Source organism: Varroa destructor, unplaced genomic scaffold, assembly GCF_002443255.2.
Source record: "Varroa destructor unplaced genomic scaffold, Vdes_3.0 BEIS01000007.1, whole genome shotgun sequence".
NCBI lineage: Eukaryota > Metazoa > Arthropoda > Arachnida > Mesostigmata > Varroidae > Varroa > Varroa destructor.
In genome coordinates this window covers 17,213,820-17,236,486 of record NW_019211460.1, presented here as the reverse complement: position 1 = coordinate 17,236,486, position 22,667 = coordinate 17,213,820, and the positions used below count along the sequence as shown (strand labels likewise).

The window sequence follows — 22,667 nt, the reverse complement described above, 5'->3', positions numbered from 1 at the left end:
TCCAGCCGACAATGTCAGCTACAACGTCACGGTTCCCCTATTACAGCCACTACCGTGGTTGTTACCACAGCTACGATTACATTTGAAACGGTCGATTTGTCGCTTGTACTTTACGTTACTGCCCACAGTTCTCTCGTCTATTCTCTGCTTCATTTCTTCGTGGGATCCGGACTCGCGTATGGTCTCCTTTGTCACTCAAACCCCTTCTGACCTCCTGCTGTTGCACCGCTACCCCTGACGCTGGCGTGGCTATTCGCTCGTAATAAAGTGGAAAGTCGACATTCGAAAGGTCGCTATCGATCCTGTGTCCAGCGGCTATCCAATATGCACAGCCGCCCTCCCTAGAGGCTGCAGCATTGAAGCAACTGGCGACGAACGAAACTCAGTCAGATGAATAGATCTGAGCTGCCCATCCGTTGGCTGTGCTCGTGGTTGAGTGTTTACAGAAAGCGAATTGGTAAGCGGTTGCCTGCATGTTGACATTTTCTGCGCGAGAAGCCTTTTGCCGAACGTTTTACACGGCTGATGACGTCGACTATGGTAACATTTGCCTAAACTGGGATGATTATCTGTTGCCGCCATGATCTCGTCATCATTAAAGCCTTTGCTGCCTTACTCGTCACCTATCGTCGGCAAAGGCATTACTACCTTGTACTGACAGGTCCTGTTGGCAGGAAGCTTATGTGCTCACATTATTTTAGGGGCATTCCGGCAGAGCTTTGTCCGTGCGACAACACTGCTACCCTCGCATAGCAGTGACAGAGTCGAGGCTATCGTGTGATGATGGAGGAGGTGAAGCTGCTCCTCGGCAGCTCGCACGGGAAAAAGAAGACCAAAAACCCCAATTGTTGATCGAATTGACTACAATTCCGCGTGTACAAAGGGGAGTTGCTGTTACCTCACCTTCATAGATATGGTGTTGCTACAAGAGGCTCTTGCACTAGCAGTACGCCATAGCTTGTATAATTTACTGATAAATGCACAAAAGGGAATCGTGTGACAAAAGTAAGGTTACTGGGGGGAAGGAGAACGTGGGCTACCCCTGATGTTCTGATACAATCGTAGCGAGTGCAACAAACGAAAGATTAGCTGGAAACCAGGACTTCCATTTGTTATCTATGGTTCGTTGATCAGGGACTGCTGCGTATGCCTTGAAGTGGGTCTGTCCAGTAGAAAAGTTATTGAACAGGCCTTGCCGCCTACGAGTTGAAGTATCGCTGGACAACAAAATGTCACACTAAATAGCTGTTGGCAACTCGACATGTACTAAAATGCCAGGTACGTTGTGCGTTGGAAATATAGCCTTTTTCTACTATAACAGGTCTATATATACTTCTGTCAATGGCAACCTTTTTACGTATATTAACTGACGCTGTTTCTTCTGACATTCAAACCTCATTTCTTCCTTAAGTATAATTCAATACAACTTTTCGCCACATGCGTCTTATGCCATGTGCGCAGTGGGGTATCTCATAGATTTATCTCAGTGCTTTTAACCGTTTGCCGGCAATTGGTATTGAGATTTAATTGTAATGATGACAGCAGCTAAACACTAATCCGGACCACTTTAGAAATTTAGGTAGTCAGTGACACTCAGAAATTTTGCAGCCTTTTTGTTTATCTGCAAACGTAGACCATGTTATCGACATACCGATAGGTTCAAGTTGGAGGTACTCCTTTTCGATGATGACTTGGGAGGTGTCGGGAATAAACGTGATGTTTGTTTTTACCCCAAGCGGCCAATTAATATGCAGCTGTTTCTTATTCAGCTGGAGCAAGAAAACGATCAGGATGAAGAGTGCGTTGAACATGATAAATGCGAATACGACCTTGTTTCGTAGATCTTTCAGGTCGCGAGCAACACGGGCCTGTTAAATGAAAAAGTTATTAAAAGTCAAATAAACAGTATATATTGTTATATACTTTTTGTTGTATTGCTGGATCAAAGTATACAGAACGGTTCTCCAACGTAGACTTCGCCGGAGATTTCCTCAAGGTATTGGAGTTGCATTTTACTTATTGAGCAAACTAAACTTCTTCAAAAATTAAGATAGTCGATAGAAACACGAAGAAAAAAACGATAGATAGAAAACAACGATACAAAGAAAATTTTCCTTAGTAAACGGCCAAAAGGCTGCCGATACCATCAGCTCTTTCGAATCAGAGATGGCAAACCGCACGAGGATTTAGCAACTGGAAATGGCTTATTAATTTCAAATATAATATTCCGAAGTTAAAGAATATATTCCACTGGATTGTTCGGGTTTGACAAGCTACTTTCTAGATAAAGGATACTTGTTAGATGAAGCTAGATCTCGTTGTTATAGAATAGGCGGCTCTACAGGTTTACTTAATTGTGACAGTAATCTTTAATAATCGTCAAAGAGATTAGCGTCACAGATTCAAGTCTCTTTCCACACGACTAAAGCTATGCACTTTATGTTCAAGGTAGAATTTTATGAGAAGGACAACGGCTCAATAGGGCAAAGGAATCGCTCTCTAACCACTGATCAACCGGGAAAAACATCTTATTGTAACTGTGTACGTTGCTTGTATTGATTTCTTCCAATTTGGCTGGTGCTACCAAACTGTAGCTATCTGAAGCAAGAACTCTCTCTAGCCATGGTTTGTTGTACGAAAGCGGAGGTCTCGAGATAATCTCTTCTTTTACCTTCATTTACTTGTCGGTCATTCCGGTTATCTCTACACAGGAGCAAAGAAAATTGTTTGCTTTATGCTACAGTTCTTCGGTTGCGTACACCTATTGTTTAGCTTTATCAGCCTATCATTCACAGAGATTTGTCACAAACGATTCCTCGATGTTTTTTTTCTCTACTCTTGAATGATACTACTCTACAATGATAATTTTTATGGTTGATTTCAATAAAATTGAGGACAATTCTTATCAGTGACATATCAATAATTTCCCAAGCGCTCGAACATACCAAGTTTTCGTTGTGCCGTTAGAACCGCAAAAAACGTACTTTCAGTTCGATAACGAACTACGAGGAGTACGAAGGACCATAATACAAAAACTCAAAATGGTAAAAAGCCACCACGACGAGTAACAGTCTCGTAAAAACCAAACTTATCTCGACAATATAATTGCTAATAGATGTTCCTTTCTCTCTAATAGCCGGTAATTTCTGCGTCAAAAATCTACGTGCATCAAAAATGTCGTTTACGCCATTTTTGTGAAGTTTTATTTCTTTAAATTTAAACTTCGTCAAAGATCTTTCGGTTAGGTTTGTAAACTTTCCTTTGGATTTCAGAAGCTGCATGAGAACTGGTAAAGGAGTTCTGTTCACTTTCGTTCATTGGGTTCGTCTAGCGCGAAAAAGATCAGAGAACGTCTGATCCTTACATTACCAAAATTTCAAAAAGGACGTATTATTTTTCACTACGATGAGTTTGTTGTTTGTTTGAAACGAACTGGCTTCCGTCTTATACCAGAAGTAGTGATTGAGCATATGCTTGTTATGACGCACAGGCCTCTATAGGTTTCCTTAATTTAAACCCTCGTTATCCGGTATATGTATTTATGCCAATGAAACCATAAACATTTCGCAGTAAGCAGCGGCCTGCTAAGGACTCGCACTTTTTTTTTTCATTGTGATTCGCTGCTAATTGACTGAATCGTGTCGAATAGGAAAACGACTCGGCAGAGGAAGGCAGCTAGGCGATAACCTCGACAGCTCCATCAATATTAATCGAAAGATGTCTCACTCTAATTATTTAAATAGAAAATAGGAAAATATGCAACTTTGGCTCTTTAATAAGTATTCGATGACGTGAACCCGCTGAATTAACCGTTGACTAGTATATTATGTTTTTGCAAAAACATCTGAAGTGCAAGACTGACGTTTTGCAGCGCAAAGTCTGGTCATAAAGCATTTCGCCACTCTTACTTTATACCACGCTGTGGTAGAACCTTTGATGAAGACTCAAGCGACTTGGCCCGCTCTGTCCTTGTCAGTGTTATGAATGTTGGCACTCTATGTAGGTTCATCGTCATATTGAAAATTGGCAAAAACCATAGAAAACACCAATTACCATAGCTAAAACGGAAGTTATTTTTTGCAGCAAATAGACGCGTCTAGACGGAGTTTATTTACGTAATAAGTTCACGCTGCAATCCACGGAGGAAGAAACAGCTCTTAACGGTATTAATGCAATGTAAGTCCAAACGGAGCTGTCTATCATTTGAAAATTTTTTTCATACTCGTTCAGTTCCGAGTATTTCGTCATGGTAACGTTGCTCACTAAATTTAAAGGCAGAGAAGGCAGTCCAGGTACCAAGGTGAGGAGCATACACCCAGTTTGTTCCTAGCTGACGGCATGCCATATGAAGCAATACCTAACGGCGGTATCAAACGTAAAAGTTCACAGCATTTGCTAGTCCATGAATAGTCGTTTTCATATGTTTTAGTCAGGTAGGTATTTTCCTGCAATAGAATCATCTCCTTTCCTAAATAGACAACGGAATCGATATCGAACCGGTATGCTCGTTTATTGCTTTAACAAAAAGTGCCCCTCTCAGGTCTTCCATGAAGAGTCCGGTGTATGATGCTCAGGAAGAACCGTTGTCATTGGCCAACGCACTTCGGATAACAGGTATTACCTGCTAACTTTCGTTTATACTAAATATCATTAGAATTATAGCTTTTATGAGATTTATCGAGGCATCAGCTGATTTTACGATTCTAGCCGCTTATTTACGTTTTCTCTAGCACTTCTTAGCTCGAATTGGCCCATTCTGCTTTTTCTTTATTTGATAATAATGTGCCCTTTTCGGGAGCTCCGAATTCTCGTACAATTACGTCGACCGCTCTCGTTATAGCTAAAGCCTAGAAGAGGCCTCAGACCCTACCGCTGAAGACGGGAATACGAGAAAAACCTCACTTTCAGATATATTGAAAATAGATTAACGTCCTGCGTCGATGGGCGGTTTGAGCCAACACACAAAGACATAACTACGAAACACTAAGAAGGTCAAGAAAATGCCTCATAAGGACGAAGAGGCGATTAGCTGTAAAGCTAATCTCATCTATTTCGTTATACAAATCTATCTAACGAGCGATACGAATGAGCCAGGTGTAAGGGCATGGTCTAGGTGCACTAAATGAATGATAGATGTGTGCTGGTGCTCGGGAGTGGAGCAAATAAACAGGAAACGAAGTGGAATCAGCTGATCCGGACAGAGAACACTTAATAAGATTTTAGTGCTATGATATTTTCCATTGTTCACTTTTGTCAACTCCAACAATAACACCCACTGTTACTAAGTTTTAATTCGTTATTTCATGAAAAACTTTTGATCATTATTATTGTTATTGAGAAGACTTTCGGCAGAAACAAACCTTAACTTACGCGTTGGCAAAAAAAATCATGAAGAAGCAATAGAAGAACCGAATAACGGGACCTATGTTATAAATGAATATAAAATGTGCAAGCCGTCAGAATTTCGTACTAGCTGTGATCAGCACCACAATGAGCAATTGACATCATTGTGTGACACAAAAAAAACTTCTCAGCATGACAAGAATACAATATCTGTGACGCACCCTCTAAGATTTCACAAAGAACACAGATGTTGACAATGCCAAATGCGCGGCATCTGCATTCGAGGAGTTGACATACAATGCGTAAAAACACTATAATTTAATGATATGTATATATATGTGTGTGTAGGATATGTTGCCTGTAACCAATTTTCTGTTAGCTATAACAGGCCGAGCCAAGGAAGGTCCAAGGTCCTGTCTTCTGTTCATGTATCTTAACCAGACTACATCGGTGGAGAAGGATGCTCTAGGCGTACGTGACATGACACGCATTCTACATGTTGATTTAAATTGAAGCAGCGGACTGCGAAAGAGCATTCTAAGGATGACGTACTAGCTCTCACGACTGTGACTCACTGTGCATCTTCCGTTGGAATATTGGCTACATCCAACGTCTAAATAGATGTGGTTTAAAAAACTTACTCGTGACAATTTGCAAGAAAGATAGACATTAAATAACATATCTTTGTTACATAAACATTGTGTTTAGACACGAGACCGCTTGAAATTGGAGACAAATTTTCTGCCAATTCGGTGTCTTGCTAATGTTGTTGTTCGAAAGCGGTTACGAAGCAGCTACGCGCTATATGCGCTCGAGTAAATACGGATAATATATTCAGTAAAGAAAAGCAAATGTTGTGAATCACCTGTTGTTCTTTGTTTTCATCGATAGGGAATAAGTATTTGGATATCATATCCTTCCAGAACTGGATCTCAGCCGGTGACAGGAACTCGACCTCACCATGTTTGAGGTCTTTATCTTCAACCCAGTATGGGTTCAGCATATCATCACGTTTTGGGCGGCTTTCTGTAATCAGAAATACAAAAAAAATGTGACCACACAGCATAAATAGGTCTATTTTATTAAGGCTTGCTTATCATTAGTTTACATATTATTTTAGTCCTATTTCATGCGTAGCCCTTAGCAAGAACATTCGAGCGTGTCAAGTCTTGTACGATATTCGAATTGCGTTCATACCAATACAACCAACCTCGAATTTAGAAATATTTTAGGCATATAGATTATAAATATTTATCTACGAAATCGGTCATCAACCAGAGCTTTGATGCGGCCTAAGTTCGTCGACTGAATAAATTGTTATTTTTACCACACATGATAGCCATCACAGGTAATAAATGTAAAAAAATAACCTGAGACTAACCAGATACAACAGAACGCAGCCTTTCGGCTGTCTCGCGTAGAAGGCCAATTGTCTATTGTAAACAAGGATCTTCTAGGTCGTTTAATTTAGTACTGCCTCACCTAACTTACGTAGTTCGCCCTAGCAGCGTCCTGGAACGTAATCAGCTGCCCATGCAGAATAAAAAAATTAGCGATGTGCCCGGCCGCCGCATGTCCTTCCTTCTCCGTCCTAATCTAACATTCTCGAGACCTTTGTCACCCATATGCAAAGGTTCGTAAAATTATTTTTCTCATTCTCATAATTTTGAGTCGGAGCTCAAGAGTAATCCAAAAAAATAGGAAAGAATCTTCGAATCAGAGGGTCAAAGAGCATAAGAAACGTTTCCTAGCGGCTTCATTTAGGGTGTCCCACACTTTTCAATAACTGCAAGTTCTTCGTTAGCTCTTAATCAACCATCGACTGCAGGCGCCTCAAAAGCCAATCCCTAAAGCCTCGGCAAGGTTTTTCCTGATACTCACCAGAATTAAGATTTTTGGAATGTGGGACTTTGATTAAGCTTTAGAGAGGCTTTGGCGGCAACTTCCATCACACGGGCAGACAATCACATTCAGAACAAATAGCATTAGATTACGATGCGCGCAATCGTTCTGTCACCGAAACTTTTCACCAAAATAACGCCCTTTCCTAATCGTCTCCCCCAGGGGCTAATACCGGTTGGTGAGCTTGAACAGGAGTTAGGAAGTCGTTCTAAGGGGATCACAAAACATCTACCTTAACCGCCTCCCCTTCCAGAGATTAATAGCGTCGTAGGATTGAACGCCTCTTAAATTATGTGCGAAGAAGAAAGCAAAAGATCTAAACAAGAAGAGGCAGTAAAAAAGGATATCAGCAAGGCTCCAGAGGATAGCAGAATCGTCAAAATCGCAAATTGAAATGAGGATAATCCCTTTGCTCCCTATTACAGAGAGCCATTTATAAAAACAAAAAAAAAAAAAAAAAAAAAGCTGAAACTTCTATTGAGGAAGAACTTCGTTCGAATTGTTACCAGCGCCCCCAATGGCCTCATAAGAATATAAAATGGTCATAATGATCTTGGGAAGTTGAGATCAATAAACTTCAATTCGATTTAAATACGGTCCCAGTTACAAAGAAGGAATGAATACTCGACAAAACCTAGGATTATACCACAGTTGTAGGTAAGAAGAAGCATTTACGTCCGTTATCAGCAGTCTACTTATGAAGCCGCCAGTAGGCTTTCTTAAGCTGAGGGTAAAAACAAGCTGCGTATGAGAATTGCCGTTCTCAAGAGTGCGGTTCGTAATTTCTCTGAAAAACTGGTCGGCTTGGGAGTGATTTAATACTATATTGCAGTGAAAAACTATTTATAGAAGTCTGCTAGATAGATATTTGACATGGTCAATTGTTCGAACTGAGAAAATTTACTTAAATTTCATGGAGGCATTGCTGACGATCTTCATTGGCTGACAAAAGTGTGCTTCAGAGATACAATCATACATATTATGTACGGTAATATCAATACTTTCAAAACAACGATACCACTACATTCACATTCGGCGACGACTCAATGACAATTAAACGTTACCTTACTCCGTTTTCCTTTTTTTCTCTGCATTTGCAAGTTTGAACTTATCCATTCTGATCTACCAAAATCAAGCTTTCAACCGCATGCACTACAGTATTTGATCCTATCATCATAACTCAAGTTATAGCAGATTGCATACTTCGTGTGTTTAATCTGGTACTACTATGCATATTCCAAAAAAGCTCCCCACTTACTAGCCTCAATGCCAGAGGTGCCTCTTCAGATCTCCTTCTTTATGGGTCCCAGGCACAATTACTACAATTTGCGATAACAAAAATAGATCTTTACAAAAAATTTATCTTTGAAGAATAATTTAATATCTGACGCAAATTTACAAACTGGATTCTACAGCGAACCTACAGCGAAGGAAGAATCAAGGGGGCTAAGGAACGATATCTGGTGGTCAGACTATTATTTTTTCCCATTTTTTTTCTCCCGCTGAACTCTAACCGGAGGAAATGGTATATGTACCTACATCTAGCAAACTACCATAGCTTGAACCACGTGCTATTAGTACTTCAGTTGTCAGCTCCCAGGACAACAACCCCCAGAACAACCGTTACACAATGAAAAGGGAAAGAAATTGTGACTAGCTAAGCAACCGATATTTTATTAAAATTTTCCTCGTTGCCGTGGCCATTGGACGACAGTGAACAGTCAATCGAATAGTCATAGCCAAAACTCAATTTGGTTGCACGCCCCTAAAAGCTATATGGGAGAAGCGAGGTTTTAAACTTCCGCAGGAGAGGATGGACATTCGGTGGACGATTTGTGCAGTGGCTACATCTGGCTGGGGGGTGAGGATGTGTGTTTTGGTACCACCAGCCGTGGGAAGTTTTGATGAGACTGCGGCCACTTTAGCAAACCAGAAGAAGCTACTTGCCCTTAGCGATCTCAATATACAATGGAAAACATGTAGGCCTACCTCGACGTACCTGAAAATAGGGCCATGGAAGGGTAAGAAAGGATAGATTGTGTTGCAAGTGCATTCGTAAACGCAAGTCTGGCACAGTCGAAGTGCGATGACGCAAAATTGAGTCAACGCCATAAAATTTGATAGAGTGTACAATGACACTTTCTGTTCTGTTCTTCCAGTGAGTAAAACTACCGTTACCAAATCTAAAAATGTAACTATTGAGCGCCTTCTGATGTTGTCGGTACAGCCATGATAAGGAGACCAACGGTATCGTAACTGCTAGAACTGTATTCAAGCTGCTTCCAGCTAAGGCGTACACGTCTTCACTCTCGTAACTGCTCGTAGCAGATGCAACCATTGTGTAATAAAAAAAAAAATTAAAAATGTTTCAAGCTTCTAAGTAGATATTGTGGTTAATATAAAAAAAAAAAAAAAGAAAAACTAGACCGGATAATTGCCGCCACGTTTTCTTGTTATCATCAGAATCCCTGTTATTGATTAGCGACTTTGTGAACTTTTTACATTATTTGATGGTAATATTCTGTTTTTTGGTGCGGTTTATCATTGAAAATTATCACACTCAAATCTGCGTATCTTCTTTGTTACCGTGTATCGATTCCGCTAAGAATCATTACTAATGCTTTCTAGTCGCGATACACATAATATAGTGCCTGTTATGTATTTCGATACTGCAGTACGATATACGCCTCTTGCTCTAAAATCACAACGAAATATACAGACAAGGAAGAAAGAAATTCTTATGACAGACAATATTCAGGTTTCTCATTTTAAAAACAACTTTAAATAGTATGTTTAATGAAAAAAATATTATCTCTGTGAGGGAAGATATTTTAACTACAGTGAAATATCTGCGGATGTAATTTGACAAGAATGGGGATCGACAATTGACTACATCTTGTTTGATGATGAAGACAACCTTTACACTGCAACAAAACATAGACACCCAGCAAAGGCCTCTTGCATGCGAAACCGAGCCTGGGTGTTGCCAAAAAGCATCCAAGCGCGATTAGCAACCACATGAAAGGGGGCATATAGTAACTGAAATTGACAGTAGACCCGAAACTGTCACGGAAGATGTTAGTTTGATCGTTAACATGCAGCCCTAGAACGACCGTTCTGGCCACTCCCGTACCTTACAGTAGTTAGCAAAAGGCTCAAACGCACGAAGAAAAAACAACGCGACAGATGGAACAACTAGGAGAGGAATTTAACATTAATAACAACAGTTATGACAGTGGCATCTATCGGATGAGTCGTGGGTGAAGAAGGCCGTCCCGCGGAAGTGTCCTAACTTTCCCTCTAGACCTTAGGGAAAGAATTGCCAGTTATTTCAACACTAGCGGGCGCCTTGTATAGACAATATATTTACATGTCGGAACGATGTACAGGGTCGCTTCAGCGACACAGGCAAAGTGTACTCGGTATATTGTAGATAGCGAAGAGCGTCCGCCTTACCATCCTCGACTGAACCTCCGCTGTACACTCCGGTACACTGAAGTGTTATCTCTGAGAAAAGGCTGAGTTTTTATTACCCTGAAGGAACATTATGTGCCGTTTTCCGCGTCCATTTCTGTCTTCTCTTCTAGCGAAGTTGACGATGAAGTGAGGAGGCATGGTTGCTCTCAGGTGTTGGCCTCTAGACAGAGAAGTAGGTACACCCCTGTGAAGGCCGACCATGCGCATATCAACAAGGAACACCACGCATTAAGCCCACGTACTTGTCTAAGGTTATTTAATCTTAGGCAAACTTAGCACATTCTTTACGCATTTTTTTTCATGGACTCTTTCTTTACCTGCGTTTCCATATTTCTTCATTTTTTTTCTCTGTTTAGCATCTCCTAGAACGATTCCCTCATACTCTCTATCCGTCTGTTTCGTCCTTACTGCATTCCAGATGCCACTCGCCAAACGTAACAATACTAGGTCGCGTCAGCAAGAACCCCGACAACTCCTCACAGACCTATTTAGGCATAGTACACTGGCATCACACGGTAAACAACGGAAGAAGTACGGCTGGATAGAAACAAGCTTAATGATATTATGTGTCTCGGCTTATTTATGTGTGCTATATCCGTGTCACGTGATAAGCGTCTATCTGAGCTAGGTAAGAAATTGCCACAAACAACACCAATAGCTATATCGCTGTGTTTCCTGTTATTGAAAGGCGGTGTTTGCGATAACCATTGTAAGAAAGAAAACGACGATCCTTTAAAAAACGCCAATGACTGAACGCGTTTTTTGGTCATGCACGCGGAAAGCTCCCGTTAGCAACAATGTTTTTATGTTCGCTCGGATAGTATCATTCGTGACATCCCATGAGGGAAACGAGGCCTCACAAGAGCTATTTGTGGTAGTAGAGATGCGACATTTGCGTGAATGGTAATTCTGCAGTATAAGTTACCTCTAAGTCTCGAAGTAAACATAGGACAAAGGCCATGTTCAATGGGCGCACCTTTTAAACTACTTTGATAAGAAATCAGGATGCACATAACTGTAGTATCCAAAAATTTAGGCGACTTCTGAATCACACGCTCTACGCTTGAAATTTCTTGACGTTTGCCAGAAAAAAAAATCCTTTCTATATTTTGTTAAAATCTACAAAAAATACAAACATTTCTATTAAGTGAATATAATTCAAATTTGAAGCTGGAAAAAATATTCGTCGAACCTTGAATAACGACTTGTTCTGATGACAGTTGAGAAAAGCAGATGACCAAAAAACTCGTAGCGTAATCAAACGTTGCACAAAAGCAGAGCAGCTTACTAAGTTAACTAGAAAAGCCAGCTGGTCGATACTTTTGTATCAGCGTTGTAGAATAAGGCAGTTCGTGGCAATGGAAGGATTTTACCTAAGCCGAACCAAAAGCACTAAGTCGCTCGGGAGTTCCGATCGTTCATGCGACCGAGAATGGTCGCCTTTCAGAATTTGCGAACAGTACAACAAGCAACCCAAATGGGCTTTATTTAATCAAATTGGCTGTTGCAGTATTAACCAATTCGACTGGAAGGCTGCGACGGCCAAAGGAAAACATGTCGACCCTTTCAATTGCTTAGAACTCCGGGGAGTAATTCCACGGAGCGGTCCGCCGGTCAGCGACTGCAGCACGTTTGCTCTTACTGTAGATTGATTTCCTTTACTGATTCGACACAAGGAACTTCGGTCGGAAAGATAGGATTTCGCTCAACACGTGCTAAGCCTTTAAGATCCCAATTTGCCCAGTCTGTCTAAATGCTGTTCTAAGCTATTCTTTATGACTCTCACGTTTTATCCGAATAAGTGCACAGAAAGGCGTGACTCTACACATTAACACTTAGTCCAGTACTGTTTTGAAACTGCCTTTAAACCTGACTCATATCCCGAAATGTCCGGAAAAGAAACGGCAGTCCCTTATCGCTACAGCCGCAGATAAAAAAAAATAGGACAACAAAAAAGGCTAGGTGTTTCTTTAAGCAAGCAGGGTCCATTTTTGCCCCCAAGGCGCAACGATAAGATGAAAGGGAAGGTAACAGCAAAGGGTTACAACAGCAAAGGGCTGCAGCATAGCAAGGCAGAAAGAAGAAGGTAACTTTTAGTAAAACACAAAAGAAAATCCGGTCTTTAGTGACACGGACAGACAGAGCGCACCCGTCAACAAACGAGAAAAGAAGTTTAGAGCGTCATCAGCACGAATGGCAAAGTAGCAAAAAAAGAAAGCAGCTATAAGAACAGCAGCTACACCTGCTCGATATCAGCAGAGAAGGTGCCGCCGCACAGAAAGCTACTATACGCGGAAACGTGGCACTCACGTGGGACCACACCAAAACGCGAAAGGGTGTGCGAACAGGTAGACGATTTCAATAAACAGAAACTCTGTGAGCGCCGTTGAGTGCAGGTAGGCGCACAATCAATGTTCTACTCATTTCGAGGCAGGCGTATAGAATTTTGCTTTTAAAGCGACAATCTAGTGGTATTCATAGATCTACTGATGGAAATGTCAACTTCCAACCGTTAGAATCTTGATTACCACTAAAAATTTTAGTGTTCAGTATTTCAAGCGTAAACGCAGCTTATAAGGAAGGAGGCGCTTCTCTATTTTCGTTTCGGGGATATCGAGGGAGAGGTAGATGGAACTAGGACAGGACTAAAAAGGCAGCGACTGCATTTATTCTATGCGCAAGTTGCTATTGGAGATCGAAATAAGAGTCAGAGAAACATTTCTGATTTCTGTCCTGTCATCTACGTTTTTGTCAACAGTAGCAGCAGTAACGGGACCCGTAGTAGTAGCTTAGGAGATATTTTTGTACGAAACAGGTGGGAAACATTCTCTGCCATCTACGCTATCTGAGCTATTGCGGATTTTGGTTGGCAGCAGACGGTGAGGCAAGCTAGCAGGGCCCAGCGCCTGACGGCCTTCGTTCGATTAAGTTGAGAAATGGTGCTCTGAAAGGCCCCTATTCGTGTAGAACAAGAGTTCGGCTTCTCCGTCTTCCTTTAAGCAGCAGTAACACCGTTACCGTGGCGGCCGCCTCATTTCCAGCACAACAAAGAAAAGGCAGACAACTGCAATCGGCCTGCCAAGATACAAACAGTCCGCCAAAGGCAGCAGCTCCGATGGCGGTGTTTGAAAGGCAGGCCTACGCAAGTCATTGGTTCCAGAAAGAGGGGAAGAGTAAAGGCAAACCGGACGAAAATCCTGATTTGTGGCCTGTTATGCATTCACCTGCCTTCTTACCGACGTCTCCGGCGTCATCTTCTTTTGGTTAGCCGTTCTTCGAAAAAGGTTTCAAGAGAAGACCAGTCAGCCAGTCTGTACTAACATAATAGACAAGGGTCGACGTTAAAGTAGAACATGCCACGTAGTTGGGAAACGAAGCCTCCTAACGCGAGATGTAAAACAGGGAAGATGTGGCTGATGATGCCGATCAATAAACACCGGCGTCTACCAAGGCGACTGAAACGTTTCAACCGCATCCGAGAAGAATTCAACCGTCATCCAGGACCGCTAGCCCATCGATCAAAGATCAGGCCCTTGCTCTTTTATGCTAAAGGCATCGCTCGCCTGCTTCTCGATTCCGGCTTGTTGGCGCCTCCTTATTTTACAGCCACTACTACATAGGAGGGATTCGAGGTAGCTGTTTGCAACGACGACGCGCCTATGGCGTGCCCCAGTAACTGCCAAATGACGCAGTTACAGAAATGGCTCATTGTGGGTGGCTCCTTGGTGAGTGGGTGGATCCATTGATCGTTTGTCATCCATTGATTAAGCAGCAAGTGAGACCGCGACGGCGGCCAAACTATTCACGCGGCACGTCAGTCTCCGAAGTACACTCAGTAATATGGATTTGATGCGAAGAACGGCGATAGCAACAGTCATCATCATGAATTGATTGACGTTGTTCGTCACTCACGACAATGGGATTGAACGAAGCTTCATTACTACATATATATATATATATATATAAGAGAGATAGCATATAGAATAACAGAATAACGATAGCACTTACAATTGTAGTAATTAAATTAGCGCCGAATATTTCTATAATTATATCCTAGGATCCCTTACTTTCCATGTTGGACTGCTACGATGTGCAGTTTGGTACATCTCCTGTGAATCTCATGTGCATATATCTGGTATTCGGTGCTCGTTTGGTCCTAATGTAGGATATTCACCAATGCGCTTATGTGGAGACATGTAATGTATATATGATGTAATTCGCCATGTGTTGTTATTTACAGATACAAGAAATCTTAATAAAATGTATGTATTTAAATGTACTTAAAACATAATTATAATGCACAAAATATAGTCGTACTCATAAAAGTGTAGAATTCAAATAGGCATGGTCCGTTATGTATCTTGTATAAGTGTGCAAAATAATTAACTCTAAATGTATCCTAGTCGTTCACGCATTTATACCTACCATAGTATGAAATGTATGCTTTTAAAGCTATTTCTCATACGAAAGTCCATTGTTTGATACTAACTTAAGCATCAAATCTGACGGCGAGATGCGTCTCTTTTGGTAAGGTAACTTCAAATGATTGAACTTTCACAATTTAGCATCGATTTAATGATCTTCGTAAAAACAACTGACTGACACAGTATAAAGCCGATTATTTTACGGTAACTGCATTAACGTCCACCAGCGGTGGGCTCTGGGTACGTTGAGCTGTGGCCAGCATACGCTTGGTTATGCGTTTTCAAGTATACGTTCCCTTCTGAACGCGAACCGTTTAAATGATGTTACAAATGAGAGGCAGCTGCTTTTGTTAGTTACTTTGATTTAGCCAGGTTTTCTTAGCATGAAGGTACACGATATATAATTAATAGACGTACGAGTCCTGAAACGGCTCCATACCATCGCATTAATCGGCGCTGCTCCGGTGAATGGGGGAGAGATGCTCAGAGCTACTTACGAACTGGATATTATCTATGATAGGGGTACAGTCCAGCGATTAAGCTTCTGCGGGATTACAAGGATTACCCTCAAGAGAAAAAGAGCATTATGCCCTCAATCCAGGAACTAGAAACAGCAAAGTGGGGCATCGTGCTATACATTCCCATTTGATACAAACAAAGCATGCCGATACAGATGGGTTCGTCCCGACAGAGGGAACAAGGATCACAAGAGATACTAGCAGGAACCTTGCACAGAAAATATTTTCGGGCTAACTTTACCGAAAGCTTGAAGGATCCGGAAATAGGATGACGAAATAGGGCATACAGAGTGCAAAAAGTCACTTGCCTTACACGTTTGTACGTAATGGAACAAGATCACCCATGAAAACATATGGAAACTTTAATCATGGATTATTTCCTAAACATATTTAGTTAATCGTGTCAGACGAAGACAGATTCAGGTATTTGCCTAAACTAAACCCGAGTTTGATTCTTGTTAGAAGTAGATTTCTCGCGAATACTTCACGCCTAAAAGTTTATATTTTTGTGAACTTTAACAATCTCTTGCTTTATTAACTTTATCGTTAATTAGCGGCATTTTAAATGCTATTGTGTAATAAGGGATAAGACGCCAGTATTTTATTTGAATTTGAAAATCGAGCCAATTGCGCCTGAAACTGTTAGATTGTTGTAGTGACGTGTAGTATTGATTGAACTTAAATGTCAATGCAAACAAAAATGTCTCTTTTTACATATAAAAATGGCTTTTTAGAACATAAAAATACCTCGTTTCGTAAAATTATTTATTTGTGTAGTGTATTTCGCTGAACTATCAATCTCCATTATTCTTTCTAGCAGTATTCTATGAAATCATTGTAAAAGCGGATTCCTTGTCGGTGAAGTCTGTGTGTAAATACTCACCAGTTCTAGTAGAATCAGTCTCCGAACCATCACTTTCGTACGAGATCTCTCCTTCAGATTCGTTAACAACACTCATACGCCCACCGTGATCCGTGGCCCGGCTCGCTGAACGACCCAGCTTCGACTTACGACGCTCTAATGGAACAATGCCATGGATGTTCTCCAGCTGACGTTCTAGATTGTCTACAAATAGCGTCGTAAGCAGAGGAAATTTTTAGTTTTCATATAAACTAGAAGGATCTATTTCCCTCTACAAGAGTGAAACTATTTTTCAACAGTAACAGTAATAGGAATCAACAGTCTAACTTATGCTGGAAATAGAAAAAGAGGTCGACGCCTACGAGCTGAAGATCAACTTGTCAATTACACTAAAATTATTTCGAAAATATTATTTTCACTAAAATTAAAAACAAACCGACCTGCAAAGATTTTGTTTGATTATATCTTTTCATCTCATTAACTAAGTATCTTTCAAATAAAAAGAACTTCTCAATGTGGCGTTGTTGTTACAAGTTTATATGTTGAGGTTCCGTAGCTCCAATTGGTAAAGCCATCGGATCTCGCTGGCAAGGCCGATTATTATCCATTCGCAATTTCGTTAATTATAATTATAGAAGTGATTTCCACGTACGCGCACTTGATCTATGATATAACATTTTCTGGTTCAATTGTATTGAATGAAATAAATCTCATATTCTCCCAGCCCATTTTTACTTTTCCCAATAATTCCCCAATGCCTATTGATAGATATGAAAAAGATCCTGCTTGTCAGTTTGTTTTACTAAACGATCTCAAATTAGAAAGGAATAATTCAGACACGCGCGTATCTTCCTGTTTATTTAGTACCACTAATAACAAGATACTTGCATCCGTTCCAGCGCATTTTTTCTCATACGGTCCCTGTAAAAGTTGTCCCGACCTGCTGTTGGGTCGAAGGCGAGAATGGCAGTCAGCCCTTCACCATCTTCGAGGCAGCGTTTCTAGACTAGAGAGCCATTCTTCTCCTGAGGCAGTTTTCATGCTAAGACTATTGTCGTTGTTGTCACTGTTGGTGAGGTGTCAATAGTAGAAGCTCCAGCGCCGGGGTTCGACCTAGCGCTGTCCTCAGACGGCGCCGACGACTGCAGGACTGTTAGCACTTCAAGCGCTAACGGTTTTGGCTTCTGGCTTTTCATTTGCTAGCCGTGCCTGTGCCTCTTCAAGGCTGAGAATAGCTAACTAGGGCTTAGTTAGACAAGGGAACAGAGATGGGGTAACCCTAATTGAAAGTAGCAGCGTGGCCGTTTCAGTCGCAACTAATACACTCGCTTGTTCGCCCGCTACCGGTGCCCTGGACTGTCGACCTGCTTTTTCTACCCTGCCAACAGCACCAAGCTTGTTTCACAGACGCAGTAACTGAGGCAAACCAGGTGGGGATGCATGTGTGTCGTTGGCGAAATATGGACGCTTTTGGCCACATTATAAAAACTAGCTTTCTTTGTCTTTTTGTACGCCTGTTAGCGTCAACACCCAAGTCGCGGATGGCGATCGTACTGATATTGTACTGGCTGAGCTAAAATAAATCGACGTATAGACTATACATCAATTTGGATTTTTGTTTACACAACCTATTTTTAAAGTGTTTGTTTTGTACAATTCGCAGCGAATTCTCGTCCTTTATGTCCTATAGATTATTACGATCTAGTGGATACACGTATGTAGAGGTAAAAATGTGTTACATCATATATATTAAGTTTTAAGGTTCGGAGCTCAATATCTACAACAAGTTCTTGCCTAATCAACTTTGTAATCATTTCCGGCCATTCTATATGAATGACAGCAATATGCATGGCAGAGCATATAAAATGGCGTTAATTTAGCAAAGAATACGCTTAACTTGTCATTATATCAAATAGTAATAAATCTCGGTCTAAAATGTTGTTTGACACCGAAAGATATAGAAGATCGCAAAAAAATATAGAAACTCAAGCCAAAACATTCATGGTTTTCAGCTTAGCCTAAACAGTGGTAGGATGCAGAAACGAGTAGAAAAACAGAGATAGAAAGGATTCACCCGACAGCGCTCGGAGGAAAGGCGGGCCCAGGGGTGACGGCGACGGCGGTAGGTGGGATCTGCAAAAGGGAGAAACGACTTCGACATTTCCACTTTGGTGACAGTGGTTGCTAACAGAGAATCCCTTCGCGAAGGTCTGCACGAAGACCTTGAGTAAGGCGGCTGTTACTTTATTGCCATGATCGTAGTAAGACTATCCCGTCAACCGGCGCCTTTTTTTCTTTGGTTTATTGTTAGGATAACAGAGAACTCCTAGTACTACAGAACCCATTGCGTGACTTCCCAAATTCTCACGTCGAAACTTGCGCTGACGCAACGGTCCTGTGCACGGAAACCAGATGGAGGGTGCTTGTGGCTACGTGCGGGCACCAGGGGCTAAACTCCAGCGGTGACGAAACGACACATGCGATACTCAGCAGGAGGGCAGAAAAGCTCTAAGCAGTGCATTTAAATTCGGCCACTCGGGGGAAGAAGGAAAATCTACTTTCACCTAAACAGCATTTCACAAACAGCGATTTCACCCTGTAAGTACTTCTTTTGACTGTCGTGCACCTCGTTCGACTTAAACATAGCCACCGAGCTTCGGATCTATACGAATGTATACGTAACCTTGTAACGAGTGCGAGATGGCTGCCTGGCTGGATGCTTAGAAAATCCGTTAAGTGGATGCCAAAAACAATAATGACAACGTTCATATATACAATAAAGCGTAGAAGTATATAGCGTTCCTTGGTCACTGAATGACATCAGTATCGATGCATTACGGGTCGGTACCATTCTGAGTTCCGACTGGCACTTATAAATCAAAATTTCCTCGGCGATTTCCCCGATAACGTTTACTCCATGGTATATCGTACGAATCTCATAGCAATCAAGATTGATACCGTAACTCTTACATAACGTATGAATAAAATACGTTACAGTTATAAAGTTGTTTTTCGTAGTCATCCGCCAATTTTAGCGCTTCGCCATTCATCGACGCACCCACAAAGCAATTTAACCTTGGTTATGTGACATCGTAGAAAGACCCTTTCTAAGTTCAATGCATACATTGCCTTCTCTTGTTTGTGCCAACCACATGCTAAACACCCATTTCTAAGTTGGGCCAGGAAGCCAGAACTTTTTTGGGACCATAAAATGTCGACTTCAACGGTCCACCACGGCTGTCCGTCTGCTGCATCGACGTCTGAGGCGCATGATGGACTTCCAGAGCAATATAGCTACTCGTATACTGGTTCGCTTTTTATTTGATACCCAAAAATAAACAGGTTGCTGTTAAAGTCTCGTACGGGATTCAGTCTTTTTGGTTTTCCGACACTTTTGCTTCCTCAATCGTTATTTATTTTGGCTACCTTGTTTCCGCCTGTTTATGTTATTGCATTCATGATTGTTTCGAATAGCGAAGTGAGTCGGACGTTCAGGAAACTTGGCCAATTCGGACAGTCGTAAAGTTGATCTCCTTTTTCGTTTTCGCCTTCCTCTTACGTCTGCATTGACATCTTCGTTCCTGCTTGAGCCTGAATGCGTATGTGTATTCGCTCGTCAACATAGCTTTTGCTGGCTTGGTGCTCGCGTTCCTCAAGAGAACGCTCCTTTGCCTAGCCCTTGTGTGTGGGCATTTTCTCCTTGCCAGAACTGGTTAATGGCGCCGCGCCTCTTGCGCCAGCTGCATCAGCTTACCTTTATTCTCTCGCTCGTGTGGTCTCCATCGAAGTAGTCGTAGTTGTAGATACTACCAAAACTATGTTATCTTCACTATCGTTACTTACTATGTATATTATGACAGGTATTGGAAAAACGCAGACCCCATGACGAGGCCCACCCCTTCTGAGGTGCTAGTTGGCCGCTTGCGCCGTCCTTAGCCTTGATGCATCATCTCGTAGCTGCTCTTTCACTTGACTCGTTTTGCATACTCGTGCCGGATACGACATGCTCAATTTCTTTTTCACTCCATTTTTCACTCTCAGATTGTTTCCGCATTCATTTTACTGATGGGAGACTTCGGAACCGGCCGAAATGTCCCATTTCCTGCGGGAGTTATACAATGCGTCGTCGTCGTCGTCGTTGTTGTTGGTGTCCCCTTATCGTCTCTGTTGCTATCGCGCTAGTCTATCTCCTTTTAGCAATAACGTTTCAGCAAAAAGAACGCCAGCAAAGAATATTAAACTGTTTGCGTTTTGTCTTTAAGATCGCACAACCGGCCAAATCAGTAGCCCCCTTGGCCGCCACCTCGATGTCGCGGCAGCCGTATCAGGAATACAAAGGACTTGAGAGCTACGCAGCCAACAGCGCGAAGAGGGGAAAAAATAATGTACACTCGGGAATAGGAATAGATCAAGCTCGGCGGACTATAAAAAGGTGATAGCAAACTGACAAAACTGCAGTCAAGTAGAGGGGTCGAGAAAGATGGAGACAAGGTTCTTCGTTAAAAGTCTAAGCTAACATTGTAACAAGGATGATAAATGGTAGATGTAAGCGAACCGGGAAAGAAAGAGCGCGATCGTTTTTCTGCTAGGGGAGCAGCAGGCAAAGGGTGCGCACTGGCCATTGGGGCAGAATTTCGCTTCGTTGTTATCGAACGCACGGTTACGCTCACTAGATAACGAAGACATACGGAATACAACGCTGATGAAAAGTACTGTCACTGCCGTCACCCCGGTATGGGCTGATTATTGTTCCAATCGAGGAGTTGCCGTGATCAGCGCTTGCACTGTTCTGTCTTGGCTAGAAAGCTGAGACGAGCAAGTTCGACCGTGGCAGTTCACGCCGTGTTGGGGGGAGAGCGGTAACTGTGGCAGATACAAGACAGCTTAGAAAGGAACAGAATTATGTTCGAGCAATGTTTTAACGTTTAGCTAGTACCTACTGTTCATCTTCGGCGACTGTGTCGGTCTATGCAAATAATGAAATTTCTTGGAGAGCTAAGCTTGGCAAACAACGAAGGGCCAGGGTAAACTTTCTATCGAAAAAAAAGCATCCGAACACAGACACGAGGAATGTTGCCGTTGTAAAATTTACGCGGACGTGACCCCAGTTGATAACGCATTCAACAATCGTTACGATTCGAAGTACTTGGATGCGTATAGAAATATCAACTGTGATCGATCATCATGTTTTTAGCATGCGAGTCGTCCTATAAAGTCCTGTACCTGTTCCGAGGTTGCATATAGCCTATCCGTAGATAGCTAGGTTTGTAAACTCACGTCCTGTCACAAAATTTTAGAACAGATATCGGTGTGACTATTCACATGTGGTTGACATGTGTTGTTGGCGGAAGTACAGCCTTTGTTATGCGCAATCAAAATCTGTTGAGTTTAACAAAAAAAAAAAACAGCGTTCAGCTTAATGAATTATATTGCATTCCTATCACCAAAAGGGTCTCTCGTAGCATTAACAGAGCGACTATTCTATTGCCCCGAAATGGCCTCGTTACGGCGGAATTAGGTTATCCAACGCGAACGAATTATATCCAGTTTCAAATCTTTTGATATACTTTTCCTGACATGGAGATACTGTGTTGTTGACCTATGTATGTGAAGTTTTTCGTTACTACGTATTATGTTTAAGTGCATATTCAATGAATCCTTATTCAAACTACATATTATGTAATTAGTTTGAGGTTTACATAAAAACCAAAACGACGATCTGTTGTAAATACTAGCGTATCTTAATCGTTCCATCAAAATTTGACAATATGATCTTACCTTAGAAGCCGTAAGTTGTCCATCCTTCCAATGAAATACCGAAAACCGTATATATGTTATATAAATGTAAGTAATTTTATCCGTATTACCTTTTTGATCATTCATCGTAGCATAATATTATTCAGCAATAGTTCAAACTCACGAGCCGATTATCAAAGCTTAGCGAACCCTTTTTCATACACGTCGAATGCGGCTCGCTTCTCAAAGACTGCCTTTCAGCTGTGCGAGTTCGCCCGGTGCCCTCGATTTTGAATAAAGCAGTCAAGCCTATTAGATAACAGTTCCATCCTGCGCTTGAGCTATCGCTTCTTTCTCCAAAATCTGCTCTTTTACGAGTGCGCTCCCTAACCACCACCAGCTCCA

General features: G+C 41.7%; 1 protein-coding gene across 2 annotated transcripts in view; it reads right to left on the bottom strand.

Moving 5' to 3' along the window:
* The window catches only part of kkv (hyaluronan synthase-like protein kkv), a 133,282-nt gene that overhangs the window by 10,697 nt on the left and 99,918 nt on the right, over window positions 1-22,667 (bottom strand). For both annotated transcript variants that reach the window (XM_022814597.2, XM_086975892.1), the window contains exons 18-20: window positions 16,548-16,730; window positions 6,209-6,369; window positions 1,652-1,868 (exon numbers count right to left, since the gene is read on the bottom strand). In XM_022814597.2, coding sequence (XP_022670332.1) covers window positions 1,652-1,868; window positions 6,209-6,369; window positions 16,548-16,730 — 561 coding nt within the window. The remainder of the gene's footprint in view (window positions 1-1,651; window positions 1,869-6,208; window positions 6,370-16,547; window positions 16,731-22,667) is intronic.